The sequence below is a fragment of the Ursus maritimus genome, unplaced genomic scaffold (assembly GCF_017311325.1).
Source record: "Ursus maritimus isolate PB19 unplaced genomic scaffold, ASM1731132v1 scaffold_2, whole genome shotgun sequence".
NCBI lineage: Eukaryota > Metazoa > Chordata > Mammalia > Carnivora > Ursidae > Ursus > Ursus maritimus.
The window spans coordinates 4012310-4025391 of NW_024424452.1; the positions used below are offsets into that span (position 1 = coordinate 4012310).

The 13082-nt window shown below is 66.1% G+C and overlaps 2 protein-coding genes across 2 annotated transcripts in view; one reads left to right on the top strand and one right to left on the bottom strand.

Moving 5' to 3' along the window:
* SLC29A4 (solute carrier family 29 member 4) overlaps positions 1-3950 on the top strand; it is an 11199-nt gene extending 7249 nt beyond the window's left edge. The window contains exons 6-10 of the mRNA XM_040636541.1: positions 209-456; positions 1173-1314; positions 1434-1621; positions 2416-2656; positions 3811-3950. Coding sequence (XP_040492475.1) covers positions 209-456; positions 1173-1314; positions 1434-1621; positions 2416-2656; positions 3811-3950 — 959 coding nt within the window. The remainder of the gene's footprint in view (positions 1-208; positions 457-1172; positions 1315-1433; positions 1622-2415; positions 2657-3810) is intronic.
* A 2151-nt stretch (positions 3951-6101) lies between these two features.
* Positions 6102-13082, bottom strand: part of TNRC18 (trinucleotide repeat containing 18) — a 73949-nt gene continuing 66968 nt past the window's right edge. The window contains 4 exon segments of the mRNA XM_040634730.1: positions 6102-7738; positions 8120-8194; positions 8317-8553; positions 11516-11729. Of these exon segments, the coding sequence (XP_040490664.1) occupies positions 7532-7738; positions 8120-8194; positions 8317-8553; positions 11516-11729 (733 nt within the window). The 3' untranslated portion in view covers positions 6102-7531.

A 13082-nucleotide genomic window follows, 5' to 3' on the forward strand; every position in this document is an offset into this window, starting at 1 on the left:
GGGGGGCAGACCCTGCCAGGGTTGGGGCAGGTGCAGGGCGGGGGGCAGACCAGGCCGGGGCTGGGGCAGGTGCAGGAAGGGGGGCAGACCCTGCCAGAGTTGGGGCAGGTTCAGGGAAGGGGGCAGACCAGGCCGGGGCTGGGGCAGGGCCGGGGACGCCGAGTGGGGGCTGCGGTGCAGGCCCAGCAGGGCACCCTCCCCCCTCCAGGCACGGCGGGTGTCATGGTGTCCCTGAGCCGCATCCTCACCAAGCTGCTGCTGCCGGACGAGCGGGCCAGCACGCTCATCTTCTTCCTGGTGTCGGCGGGCCTGGAGCTGCTCTGCTTCCTGCTGCACCTGCTGGTCCGGCGCAGCCGTTTCGTGCTCTACCACACGGCGCGGCCCCGCGACAGCCGCCCGGGCTGCAGAACCGGCTACCGCGTGCACCACGACGTCGCCGCAGGGGACATCCACTTTGTGAGTCCCCCAGGCGCTGCCACCGCGAGGTCCTGACTAAGCTCCTCAGGCCGGGGGCTCCGTCACGCGGTGGTCTGGGGCGTCTTTCCACGGGGGACCCTCCTCAGATCAGTGGACCCAGGTTTCGACCGTCCGCAGCTGTGGTCTTAAGGCCCTCTGGCAGGCAGGCCGTAGCCATCCTGGGGGGCAGGGCGCCCTCTGGTGGCAGCAGTGCTGCACGGGCCCCGGAGGGACCAGGGTGACAGGTGGGGCCAGCCCTGGCGCCTGTGGGATGACACCGGGAGCCCCGAGTGGGAGGAGCCAGCATCCCTTCTCCTGGGGGGGCCCCGGGGCCCCTCAGTGTCCTTGGCAGCCAAGTCCTCGCAGACGGGGCCCAGAGAGTCACCCGGGCTCTGCTGGGGAAACGCCACCGTGAGCCGGAGACACGGAGAGGGGCCGCCAGGTGACATGCTGTGTCCCAGTGCTGGGACAGGCCCACCGTGGGAACGGGGCCCCTCTGTGCTCAGAGAGGCTCCCTGAGAAGTGGCCTCTGGGCTGAGGGAGGGGCGTGTGGAGGGGCGGTGTGAAGATCCCCAGGACGGACACCGGGGGGCCGAGGGAAAGCAAGTGCAAAGGCTCGGGCTGGATGGAGCTCTGCGTGTTTGAGGGGCTGTGGGGGGTGGGAGGCCTGGGGGCCCCTCCCCACCCACACCCCACCGGCTCCATCTTCCCTCCAGGAGCACCAAGGCCCAGGCCTGGCCAGCAGCGGGTCCCCGAAGGACAGCCCGGCCCACGAGGTGATCAGCAGCAGCAGGGGCGCCTACACGCGCTTTGACGTGCCCCAGCCCAGGGTGACGCGGAGCTGGCCCTCCTTCAGAGGTGGGGTTGGGGAGGGGGCGGGCAGGGCGGTCCTCCGGGCGTTGCTGCTGGGGCCCTGCCCCATGGGCCACGCGCAGGCACGCATGCCTGACCCCTGACCCCCGGCCCGCCGCCCACAGCCCTGCTGCTGCACCGCTACGCCGTGGCCCGCGCCATCTGGGCCGACATGCTGTCCATCGCCGTGACCTACTTCATCACGCTGTGCCTGTTCCCCGGCCTCGAGTCCGAGGTCCGCCACTGCGTCCTGGGCGAGTGGCTGCCGATCCTCATCATGGCCGTGTTCAACCTGTCCGACTTCGTGGGCAAGGTGAGCCTGCAGCCCCCCGGGGAGGAGACGGCGCCGCGGGCTCCCGAGTGGGGAGGGGGCAGCCAAGCCACGGCGCCATCCCAGACCGCGTCCCCCCCCCCACCGGCGACCCCGCAGCACAGCTCCCCGCTCCACCAGAGGCCGGTGCCGGCATCATCCTCGTGTCTGTGCACAGTGAACGGGCCTCCGGGGCGGGCGGCCACTGACAGCTCTCCCAGGGAGCAGCCACCTCCGGGGCGGAAGAACGTGGGCAGAGGGCCCTGAGCTACAAGCGCGGGGCCGGGTCAGGGCTCGGGGCTGGAGCGAGATCAAGGCGGCCGTCCCTGGGGCAGGCCTGACGCGGGCCTTCTTCGGAGGCATGAAGAATGTGAGGCTCAGAGAGGGAAAGCCCTTTGCCCGAGGTCACGCAGCAGAGCGGTCTGAGAAACGTGCCTGGCTCACGAGGCATCGAGGCCTAATCAGTGGGCTCGACTCCTAATCCTGCCACACAACTTGCCGGTGGGCTTGCCCCCCGGGGCCTCGAGTGCCTCAGTTCTCAATCAGGGTCAGGAGCCCCACCTGGGAGGGTGTGCTGAGGATCGACCGGGGCAGGGGCGGGGGGCGTGCGGTCTTTGATGGATGCCAGGCCCGTGGCAAGGATCGGGTGTTGCTGTAACAAGGGATTTGGTGGATTTCGTGGTCACTGCCAGCCAAGGATGGGACACACCCAGAGCTGGGAGCATCCGGGGACAGGGACCGGGGAGGGGCGGCGGGCTCGGGAGAGACGGGGTGCCAACGTGCCCGGCTCCCCACAGATCCTGGCAGCCCTGCCCATGGACTGGCGGGGCACCCACCTGCTGGCCTGCTCCTGCCTGCGTATGGTCTTCATCCCCCTCTTCATCCTGTGCGTCTACCCCAGTGGGGCGCCTGCCCTGCGCCACCCGGCCTGGCCCTGCGTCTTCTCTCTGCTCATGGGCATCAGCAACGGCTATTTTGGCAGCGTGCCCATGATCCTGGCGGCAGGCAAAGTGAGCCCCAAGCAGCGCGAGCTGGCAGGTAAGGCCTGGCACCCCGCTGCCCGGCAGGGAAATCGAGGCCGCGTAGCAAACAGGCGCGACTGTTCCAGGGTCAAGTCAACCTCAGGGAGCTCACAGGGGCAGGACGTTCATCCGTCACTTATTCCCATGCGTCGCGCGACTACTCGGTGAGCCCCGACTGTGTGCCAGGCCCTGTTATAGGCTCCAGGGACACGAGGCAATGATCCCTGTGCTTGTGGGGCTCACAGTCCCGAGATGACAAATGACAATACGTGTAATGTGTGGAGTGGTGCTAAGAATGACAGAGAAAAACCCAAGCAGAGAAAGAAGATGGGGTTGTTGGGATAGGGAGTTTGCAGTGTAAGCAGGGCAGTCTGGGAAGGCCTCCCTGAGGAGGTGACTTTTGAGCAAAGACCTGGAGGATGTGGTGAGGGAACCAGCCATGGGGCCGTGCAAGGGAAGAGCCCTGGAGAAAGCCCAGGGGCAGAGCCCGCAGTGGGAGGAGGCCGCCAGGGTAGGGGTGGGAGGCCCGAGGAGGGGCAGGACCCAAACGTGTGTTAAGATGCCTTCCACTGCTGCTTGGACAGCGAGGAGGGAACGGCAGGGGCAGGGAGGGAGGTGCTACTGCGCTTGTCCAGACTGTGGGGGTGGGGGGCTCTGACAGGGTGAGGTGCGGCGTCTCCGCGACAAAGTGGCGGATCCTGGATCTGTTTTGATGGTAGAGTCCACAGGGCCAGCTGGTGGATTGGGAGACTGGGTGTGAGACAGGGATCGGGGGTCAAGAAGGAGTCCCCAGGTGGGGGCTGTCCCAAGATCGCCGTCCACTGAGATGAGGGAGGGTCTGGGGGGATGGGGCCCTGGGGTGTGTTCTGGGTACAGTGGTTCGAGAAGCCCTTAGACATCCTGGATTGTCCACGACAAGGAAGCACGTGGAGATGGGGGGCTGGAGACAGAGAAGCAGGCAGGGCCCGGGGCACCCCGTGAGTTCACCCGGGGTGTAACAGTCCCCGGATGGCCACCTCTCCGGGAGCGGGCGGTGGTCACTGCTCCATGCCCGAGGAGCCACGGCTTGGACTCTAGCCTGGTGTCAAGGCCACCAGGGTGGTCCTCTGCGCGCCCCCCCGCCGCCCTGCCTTCCCCGGCCCGCCGCCTCAGGTCCAGTGTCATCCGCAGGGAACACCATGACCGTGTCCTACATGACGGGGCTGACGCTGGGTTCCGCCGTGGCCTACTGCACCTACAGCCTCACCCGGGACGCTCCCAGCAGCTGTTTCCACGCCTCTACCAACTCCTCCTTCCCCACCGGCCCCTGAGCCAGGCCTGGGCCCCCCCCAACCGAGGCCCAAGGCCCCCTCCCCACCCCTGCCTGCAGTGCCTGCGGGGCCCGGCCTCCTCCCCGTGCCAGCCACGACCCCTCTGGGCCCAGGGTGATGCTGAGCCGTCAGCCACCCAGGGCCACCCAGCACTGTGCTCCCCGTTCTGTCTCATGCCTGCCCTTCACCCTCTGTGTGCGGCGGCCCCTGGGGTCACAGCCCTCCCTGGCCAGGAGAGCAGACCACCCCCACCCGTGGTCCCCGACCCCAGCCCTCCTTCACCGGGGAGCCCTCCTCATGGACATCAGAGGTCCTCAAGGAGAGAGCATCTCCCCTCTCCCTGTTCCTAAGCACTGGTTCTCCCAAACGAAACGCATTTGCCATGAAGGAACAGCAGCCATGGGTCTGAATGGCCTCAGACCATGGTCTACAGTCACCCCTCTACGACCATGGCTTCTGCGCCGGCCTGGGTGCCCCTCCCCACACCGAGACGCCCCCTCCTTGCACCTGGGCACCCACCTGACACCACAGGCCTGGGGGTCTGCCCCCACCCGGGGACCCCTGTCCACATCTCTGGCTCCTCCGTGTGATACAAGGGGACATGTCCCAGCCAAAGTCATCACTTGACTGAGACCTTGATCTTCATCCAGCGAGGCCCAAGGAGGGACGGGAGTCCCTGCGAGGGAGCGAGGGGTGTGGGGTCCCTCCCCGGGCGGGACCCTCGAGCTGAGGGGATTCTGGAGCATCTTGCCAAAGACAGGCTTTTCCAGGGGGAGGCCACCCCACCCCTCTGTGTCCTGTCCCTGCCGTCTGTCCACTAAGTGTACCGCACTGGCCATTAAAAGATAAAGGCAGAGATCTGCCAGCCGCTGCCTCCGAGGAGCGTCTGTGCACGTGGGGGCTGTGCTCGCCACCTCGCTCACTGGCGGCGGGGGAAGGGGTCCTGGCAGGACAGGGCCACCCACGTGGCTGGGACCTCAGTGTTCTCATCTGTAAAGCGGCCTTGTCCATATCCAGGCCTGAAGTTCCTAGGGGGTGGGCAGGGGTGACAGTCCGGCAGCAGGAGGGTCTCCGTGCACGCAGTGGGGGGTGAACGGCGGCGTGTGAGCTGGGCACTGGGGCGTGAAGGGCGCCTTGGTGCTCCTTTGGCCCTCAGGTCAGGGGAAAGGGCTGTGTCCCATCCATTTGAACCAGGAGAAAGGCAAAGAGGGGGAGGGAGCTTGTCCCCTGCCCACAGGGATGGAGCCAGGACCTGGGGCTGAGGCTTCTGGGCTCCAGTCCTGGCTGGGTTGCTGATTGGTCTGATATGAACAACTTCCTGTACGGTTTGGTGCCTTAGTTTCCCCAAGGAGTGGTGTTGGTCCACTCTTCAACGTGGGTCCCTTGGAGAAGGGTCGGGGAGGAGGACTGGCTGTCAGAGGGGGCTGTGCCCCAGGCCTGCGGCTTCAGGGACCCACCCACCGGGACCCACTGGGCAGGCGTCACCCCCAGACCCAGGTGGGCGCCCTGAACAGCCACGGGAGCCGAGACCTCGAGGCGATACCACAGGGGCCACCAGGTGGCGCCAGTGCACTGCTCCAGGTGGGAGTGCCGCCGTGTGTCCTGTGTCGTGTGTCTCATACGGGAGGCCCATCAGGGTCCTTCCTTTGGCAGGTCGCTGGCGGGTTCTTGGTCAGCGAGAGCTGACCTCAGGGCGGGAGGGGGGTTGGCAGCACCAGGAGCAGGGCCCAGCCTCCCCCAACCTTGCAGGGGTGCAGACCCACGTCCCCACACCTGCCCAGGACCACTCAGACCATAGCACCAGCTTTGTTCTGTGGTCTCCAGATGTGGGCGTGGCTGGGAGTGCAGATTCTGCGCTTGGGGGACACAGGAGGTGCAAACCCTCCAGCCTCGCACGGGCCAAGAACGCTTTTGGCACTGATGGACATGTCCCACACCTCGGCCACCCAATACAGGAGCCACTGGCCACTTCTGGCTGCTGGCCACCGGGGACATGGCTGGGGCCACTGAGAAACTCTGCATTTCCCTTAATTTACCTTAGCTTGGGTGTGAACAGCTCTGCGGTGCTGTGCGGGGTGGCGTGTCGCTCCTGGCCCTGGAAGGTTAGCACCGTCCCCCGCCCCCCGCCCGCCGGCCTCTGCCCAGCACCATGCACCCCGCCAGCCCCCAAAATGAACCACTCCAGACAATGGCAGTTCTCCGATTATAGCTTTTTCTTTTTTCTTTTTTTATGAAAAAGATCACACAGAATTCGCCAACAAACAAAATTCCAAAAGAAACTTAAAAAAAAAGGAAAACAGTAATTCCCCCAAAAAACAAAACCGAAGTCTGGCTTTTCCTTCCCTTAAGATTGTCTGGACGAGGCCTCCCGTCCCCCTGGAAGGCGCGGGGGCTGGTAAGTGCTGTCGGGCCGAGCCGGGGAGCGGGGCCACTGTGCCCGGCCGCCCCCTCCCTCCCTCCGCCTCTGCTCTCCCTAACTGCTTCTCCGTTCTGGGGGCGAATACAGTACACCTGGGCCGGGGGGTGGGGCAGGCAGGGTGTGCTCGGGACGAGGGGGGCCCGTGAAGCTGGGTGCTAGACACTCACAATCTAATAGGAAATAAAAAATAATATTCTGCACGTCAGAATGTGTTCGCTTTTTTTTTATAATTTCATAGCTATTTTTTCACAGTTTTAAAAAGTTTATATTTATATATATTTATATATATTTATCTTTATATATATAATTAAAAAGTTGACTCCATTTAAAGGCGTATGATACAGGGGCGGGGAGAGTCTCGGTACAATAAAACTGTACAGGCTCCAAGCGCGCCGTCTCCCTGCCAGCTGCCTGAGGCCTGGGCGGGAGGGCCAGGCGGGGCCGGGCCAGGACGTCAGCACCATTGCGGTTGGGAGTAGTGTACGGGGCCAGACTGGGACGGGTGGGCCCTCCCCGGGGGCCTCGGGGCGAGCAGCCCCCCCTGCCTGGCACCCGGCCGGGGCTCCCGGGCTCCCCCCTCACCTGGCTCTCGCGCCCCCGAGTCCAGGCCATCCCGGGAGGGCGGAGGCCGGGCCCCCAACCGGTGCCCGGAGCAGGCCTGGCCTGGTCGGTGAGGCTGGCGGGCGTCCGGCCACCCCACCCCGTCTCGCGGCGGGAGGCTTGGGGGAGGGCTCCGTGCTGAGGGGGGGCGTCGGGCACGAGAAGCCGCGGGGAGGCCCCTCAAGCAGCGGGAACCCCAGAGCGAGTGTCAGTTTGGTTCCTTGGAAACCCCCTCCCCTCTGAATCCCCGGTGGGCCCCGGCCGGGAGGCGCCTGGGTCCTGGGGGCCCGGCCCGGCCAAGTGCTTACAAGGTGCTGGAGGGGAGGCCCCGGAAGGGGACCCAGCAGAGCCATACCCTGATAGCTGAGAGGAGCCCCGTCTGGAGGGGCCCCCAGGGGTAGGGGAAGGGGGCTGGGGACGTGTGCACATGCGTGCACGCACGTGCATGCATACAGGCACACACATGTACACACTCGGGCACGCTTGCATGCACACGACCAACGCACGTGGCCCCCAAGACGTGGCAGTGATGGGGAGGGGCCCCCGTCGGCGCCCGCGGCGCTCAGCAGAGCACGGGCACGCCGTCGGTGGAGAAGATCATGCCCGTGGTGGGCTCGTACGTGCCCGCGAGGTAGTACAGACCCTCGCTGTCCTGGTACTTCTTGGTCTTCAGCATCTGCTCGTACTGCTCCAGGCCCACCACCAGGCACTTGTGCGACACGGTCTGCACGTCGTTCTCGTCCACGTGGGAGGACTGGTAGAGGGCACGCTGCCGGCACGGCAGGCGGGCGTCAGGGCAGGGGGGCCGGGGAGGGGGGGCACCCCCTCCCGGACCAGAAGGACCAGGGAAAACCCTGAGGGCAGAGACGGACAAAGACCCCTCCGCCCCCGCCCCAGAGAGCCCGAGAGCCCGAGACTGGGATTCAGACGCAGAGACCGAGAGGGATCCCGAGACAGACACACAGACCAAGACAGAGAGGCCTGAAGGCTAAGGGCCCCAAAGCACCGGGGACACAGCGCGGGGGACGGATCAGAGCCAGACATGGGGTTGCGGGGCAGGGGCCCCGACGCCACTGGAGCCCAGCCCCACCCCCTCCCCCAAGCTGTGTGCGGAGGGTGTGAGGGGCCCAGCCTCTACCCCGGGCCCTACCTCCATGAAGTCCTTCCTCTGGCTGGAGGCCCGCAGGGCCGCGGGGAGGCTGCGGCCGGACTTCTGGTCCCAGTGCTGCGTGTGGGGCAGACAAGGGGATGGTGGTGAGCCCGGCGCGGCCCCGCCCGACCCCAGAGCCAGGCACCCCGGCCTCGACCTTTGGGCCGGTCGGGCCACTGCGGGCCACCCAGCCTCACCTGGCCCTCGTGGAGGCGCTTGCCCGGGCTGGTCTCCTCGGGGTGGTAGAACCACTTGACACGGACCACCATGTTGCTGCCCCAGGACTCCCACATGCTCTGGATGCGGCCGATGTAGGGCAGGTTGGGGCGGCCGGCCGACAGGAACACGGCGCAGTCCCCGATGCGGATCATCTCCTTGCCGCGCACGATGGCCTTGTAGAAGAGCTTGCGGGCCTTGCCCTTCATGCCGCGGCGCTGTGGGACACGGTGCGTCACAGGGCCGCCCGCAGCCCGATCCCCGAGCTCTGGGGGTCTGCAGGGGCGGCTGGGGAGGAGCGGACCCCCTGCTGGCTCCAGCTGGGGAGCCTTCTTCATCTCTTTGCACACTGGGTGTCCAACGGGGGCTTCCCGGACACAAGGACCCGCACTAAGGGGGACTTCCGTTCCCTGTCCCCGAGCGGCGCTGGCACAGGACGCCTGGGAGGGCCCGCAGACCCCACACCTGCTGTCTGCGAGGCTCGCACGGCTGGGCCCTGCAGTCCCCTACTGAACCCCAACTTCCCGGTAGGGACAGCAAGGTCCAGTGGGGGGACAGGGCAGGCTCCCAGCTTCGCCTCTGGACGGAGCACAGGGCTCCACCCCCACGGCTGTCACACAGCCCTTCAACATCCCCTGGGGCCATAGGTCACCGGCTGTGCGGCCTGGTTCTTACACCTGAGCATGGGACTGGGAGTCAGCTGCCACATGGCCTCATCAGGGGTGAGGGAGTGGGGAGCATGGGCCGAGGGCTGTCCCTGGGACCATGTCAACCCCCGGGGGAAGCCCCTGACTAAGGTCAGCCCAGGGCCCGTGGGATCCAGCACGAGGAGCACATCTCCCGGGCCCATGGCGTGCTGGGTTTTTCTTAGTCACTCAACAAACATTTCCTGGCCTGGCACGGGACAGACACGGAGGTCCGAGGAGGGAACACACCAAAACCCACCACAGCCCTAGCGAGCTCGGGGGTGGGGGGCAACCCGCAGAGAGACCAGACCTCAGCAAAGCACGGCCCCCCTCACGGAAGCGGAGCATGATCTCCTCGAACTAAGATCTAAAACTCACTCTGCCGGTGACTCAGGGCCAATTCGCCTCAACAGGGGAGACCTGCACGCTCATGTCCAACCTTTCCTACTTTTAAAGCCTCGGACCCCAGTGGGGACAGACTTTCGGATGTTCTTGTCACTGGTTTCTTGGAGGTGCTACAAACCACAAATTCTTTTCAGCTCAAGGGGGAAAATAAATTCAGGGTGAGGTGCACGGCTACAATGTTGGCACCAGCCCATCTCTGCCAGCCGTTGTCTCTGGCATCCTGCGGCTCCATCCACGCGGCTCCCCGGTGGGGCCGACCCCGCCCCTGCAGCGAGCACGGGGCCTGGCCTGGCCAATCTGAACAGCCTGTCTTCCTACTGGCTCAGAGGTGGGCTCGGGACCGCTACCAACTTTAGCTCGAATCCCTTGCAAAAAGACCCTTCCTCCCTCCTGTCACTTCCGAGCGGGTAGAACAGGAGCTGGAAGCTACTGGGGCTGCTTGTTGCCCAGAGGGAAGAGGCTGTCCGAGCAGACCAGTGTGAAGGTAGAAGGCGCAACTGAAGCCTGGAACACGGACCCACCAGTGGGTCTGAAGACAGCCTTCCAAACCCCTGGATGCAGCTGCACCTGAAGCCGCACCTCCCCGGACTTTCCGTATAAAGCGGCCAGTAAGTCTGGCCCTGGGCTCTGTCACCGCAGCAGTGAGGGCCCCGAGGCTAACGCAGGGCAAGAGCCAGTCACGGTGGAGGGCAGACAGCAAGGCTGTGTCAGTCTCCGGCTCGGAGGCACCTGCTGGAACCAGAGCTCCAGGAGGCCTGGTGGGGAATGTCTGAGTGCAGCCTGGCAGGGAAGATCCTACAAGCTCCAATTTGCTGTCCCCAGCGGTGGCCTTGGCAGGAGAGGTCCTCTCATCCTGGAGCCAGCAACCCCTGCGGGCTGGAAGTCAGACAACCCGTGCCCCGCAGGCTCAGAGAAGCACATTATCTGCCCCAGGTTCAAGTCAGCGCCTCCAAGGCAGGGAAGCCCTAAGGAGAGCAGGAGCTGAGAGGGGGCGGGGTGCGGAGTGCTCCCCGACTCCCTGCTCTGCACCCCTTCCGCAGAGCCCTCCAGTGGCACTGGCAGAGGGGGCCCCCAAGAGCCACTGCTAAGACAGAAACCCCCAAGCTGGGGTCTTGATTCGGAACCTCTCCCCCACTTTTCTGGCCTTGTTGACGTGCCCCAGGGAGCGGATGCAACAAACCCCCAGCAGCTTCTCAAGGTCTTAGGAAGTGCGCTGTCGGACCCCACAAGCTCATCCCTGTCAACCCCCAAGTCCCCATGCCTGCCCTGGCACGAACTGGCACTGGGGGGGGGGGTACAGACCCAGTAGGGCGTCTCCTCCAAGCCTACCTCCCAGGGGGCCTGGGACTCGGGGGACGGGCTCTGTGGGCAAAGCTGTCCAGCTGCACCTGCGGACAAGGAGCCGGTCTTCCTGTCCAAGGGCATGGGACGGACTGGTGACTGTGGGGGCTGCTCCCCGCCCGCACACGGAAGCTTCTCGGGTGCGTGTACATGCGGGGTACACGTCGGCATGTGCACAGGGCAGACAGGCACAGGGTGGGCTGGGAGGGCTCCTTCTGGAGAATCACCCTCTATTATAGGACCTGGGCAACCAGAACATTCTCCCTTCGCTCGATTGTGGGTGGGTGGGCACCCGATCCAGCCCCAGGTCTCTGCTGGCAAACACCGGGAAAGCAGCGCCTCCTGCTGGGGTCGCCACCCCGGTCAGCCAGAGGCCGAGGGCTATTCTGCTGCAAGGCTAGAGGACAGCTGAGCACGAAGCCCACGCCAAGAGTCAGGCTGTGGGGTTCTGAGAGCCCCTCTGTGCGGTAACTAGACGCCTACCCAAGGGGCCTGTCCCTGCTTGCTTTTTGGCCTGTGTTCCACAGAGGGGCGGGTCTGGGCCCGAGATCACAGGCAGCACTGCTCTGGGGGGGACACGGCTTTGAACCCAGCAGAGCAGGCGTTCTCGGGCGCTCTGAGACTCAGGGGACACGAGTATAAAATGCGATCGCCCCACACGGCTCACCCCCACCCTCACGGTGCAGGGGCTGGGCGGGCAGGTGACGGACGGGCGGGCACGCAAGGGCAGAGCCCCGCCCTCGGCTACCTGGGTGGGCTTGCCGAACCACTTCCAGAGCTGCCGGGCGGGCAGGAAGGCGGCAATCTTGGGCCGGTTCTCCACGGACGGCAGGCGCTGCCGCTTGGCCAGCTCCTTGGTGGTGGGCAGGTGGACGCCCTCTCTCTTCTTGGGTCGGCTCTTGGCCCCCGCCCCGGCCTGCGCCTTGGGCGGCAGAGGCTGCGGGGGCTGCGGCGGGGGCGCCGGGGCCTTCTTGCCCGGGGAGTGCGCCGAGGAGCGAGCCTTGCCCGCCGGCTTGGGCGCCTTGCTGGGGAGGGCCGGCGGGGCGGAGGGGCCGGCCGCGGGGGCCGGAGCTGCCTCGTCGTCGGAGCTGCAAGAAGAATCGTCGGTGGTGGAGGAGGACGAGGAGGAGGACGAGGACGACGAGGAGGAGGAGGACGAGGAGGAGGAGGACGAGGACGAGGAAGAGGAGGAAGAGGACGAGGACGAGGAGGAGGACGAGGACGAGGAGGAGGATGAGGACGACGAGGACGACGAGGACGAGGACGAGGACGAGGAGGACGAGGACGACGAGGCCCTGGAGCTGGAGGCGCTGCAGTTCCGGCCGCCGCCGCCCTGGCCCTCCTCCTCCCCCTCGGTCTCTGAGCTGCTGCTGCTGCTGCTGCCGCTGTCGCTGCTGCTGCTGCCACTCTCCGACTCCTCGGCCCCGTCCTGCTCCGCCTGGCCCTTGTCTGGGCTCTTGGCGTTGCCCAAGTCCTCGAACTCGAGCCCGACCCCGGGCTCCTGGGCCAGGTCGCCATCCGTGGCCTTGGGCCGGGCGGCCTTGGGCTCGCCGCCGCCTGCGGCCGGGGGGTAGCCGCCCAGGCCCAGGAGGCCCTTGGGCTCCTGCCAGCCCCCGGCGCCTGGGTCCTCCCGCAGCAGCAGGGCCTCTTTGGCCTTCTTGCTCTTGGGCGACGTCACGCCCTCGTGGTCCAGCTTGACAAGCAGCTCGGCCTCCTCCCCGGGCCGCCGGGTGCCCTTGGGGGCCGCCTCTTCTGCAGCCCGGGCCTTCTTGGGCTTGGGTCGGGTGGCGGGCATGGTGATAGGCATGGTGACGAGGGGGGCAGGGGCCAGGGCCGTGGCGGGGACCGGCAGCTCCCCAAAGGGCTCAGGAGCCGGGCAGCTGGTGAAGGTCGACGGCGCCGGGCTGGGCTGTGGGGGCGCTGGGCGAGCCTTGGGGGCTTTGGCCCGCTTGTCCATGGGTTCTGGGGGGCTCTTCTTGGAACTCGGGGTGCTGATGGGCTCCAGGGCCAACGGAGTACTGGGGACCTCCTCTGTTGGGCCTCCCTCCTCTAAGACGGCAGCTCTATCTAGAAGAGAGAAGGGAAAAGCTTATGTGAGGCCAGGGTCACAGGCCAGAAAGCCCTGTTTCAAGCCCGGCTCTGCCCGTTCCTGAGCAGCGTCTGCTCTGGGCTCTCAAGTCACTGTCACCCCAGCACGGTCCCTGGCCGTCTCGGCTCCTAGCACTTGTCCCTGGATGCTAGACCGAACCACCGCTCTGCCCCCGACAGACCAACGTGCCCCCCAGAGCTTTGGTTTCCCCATCTGTCATCGGGTC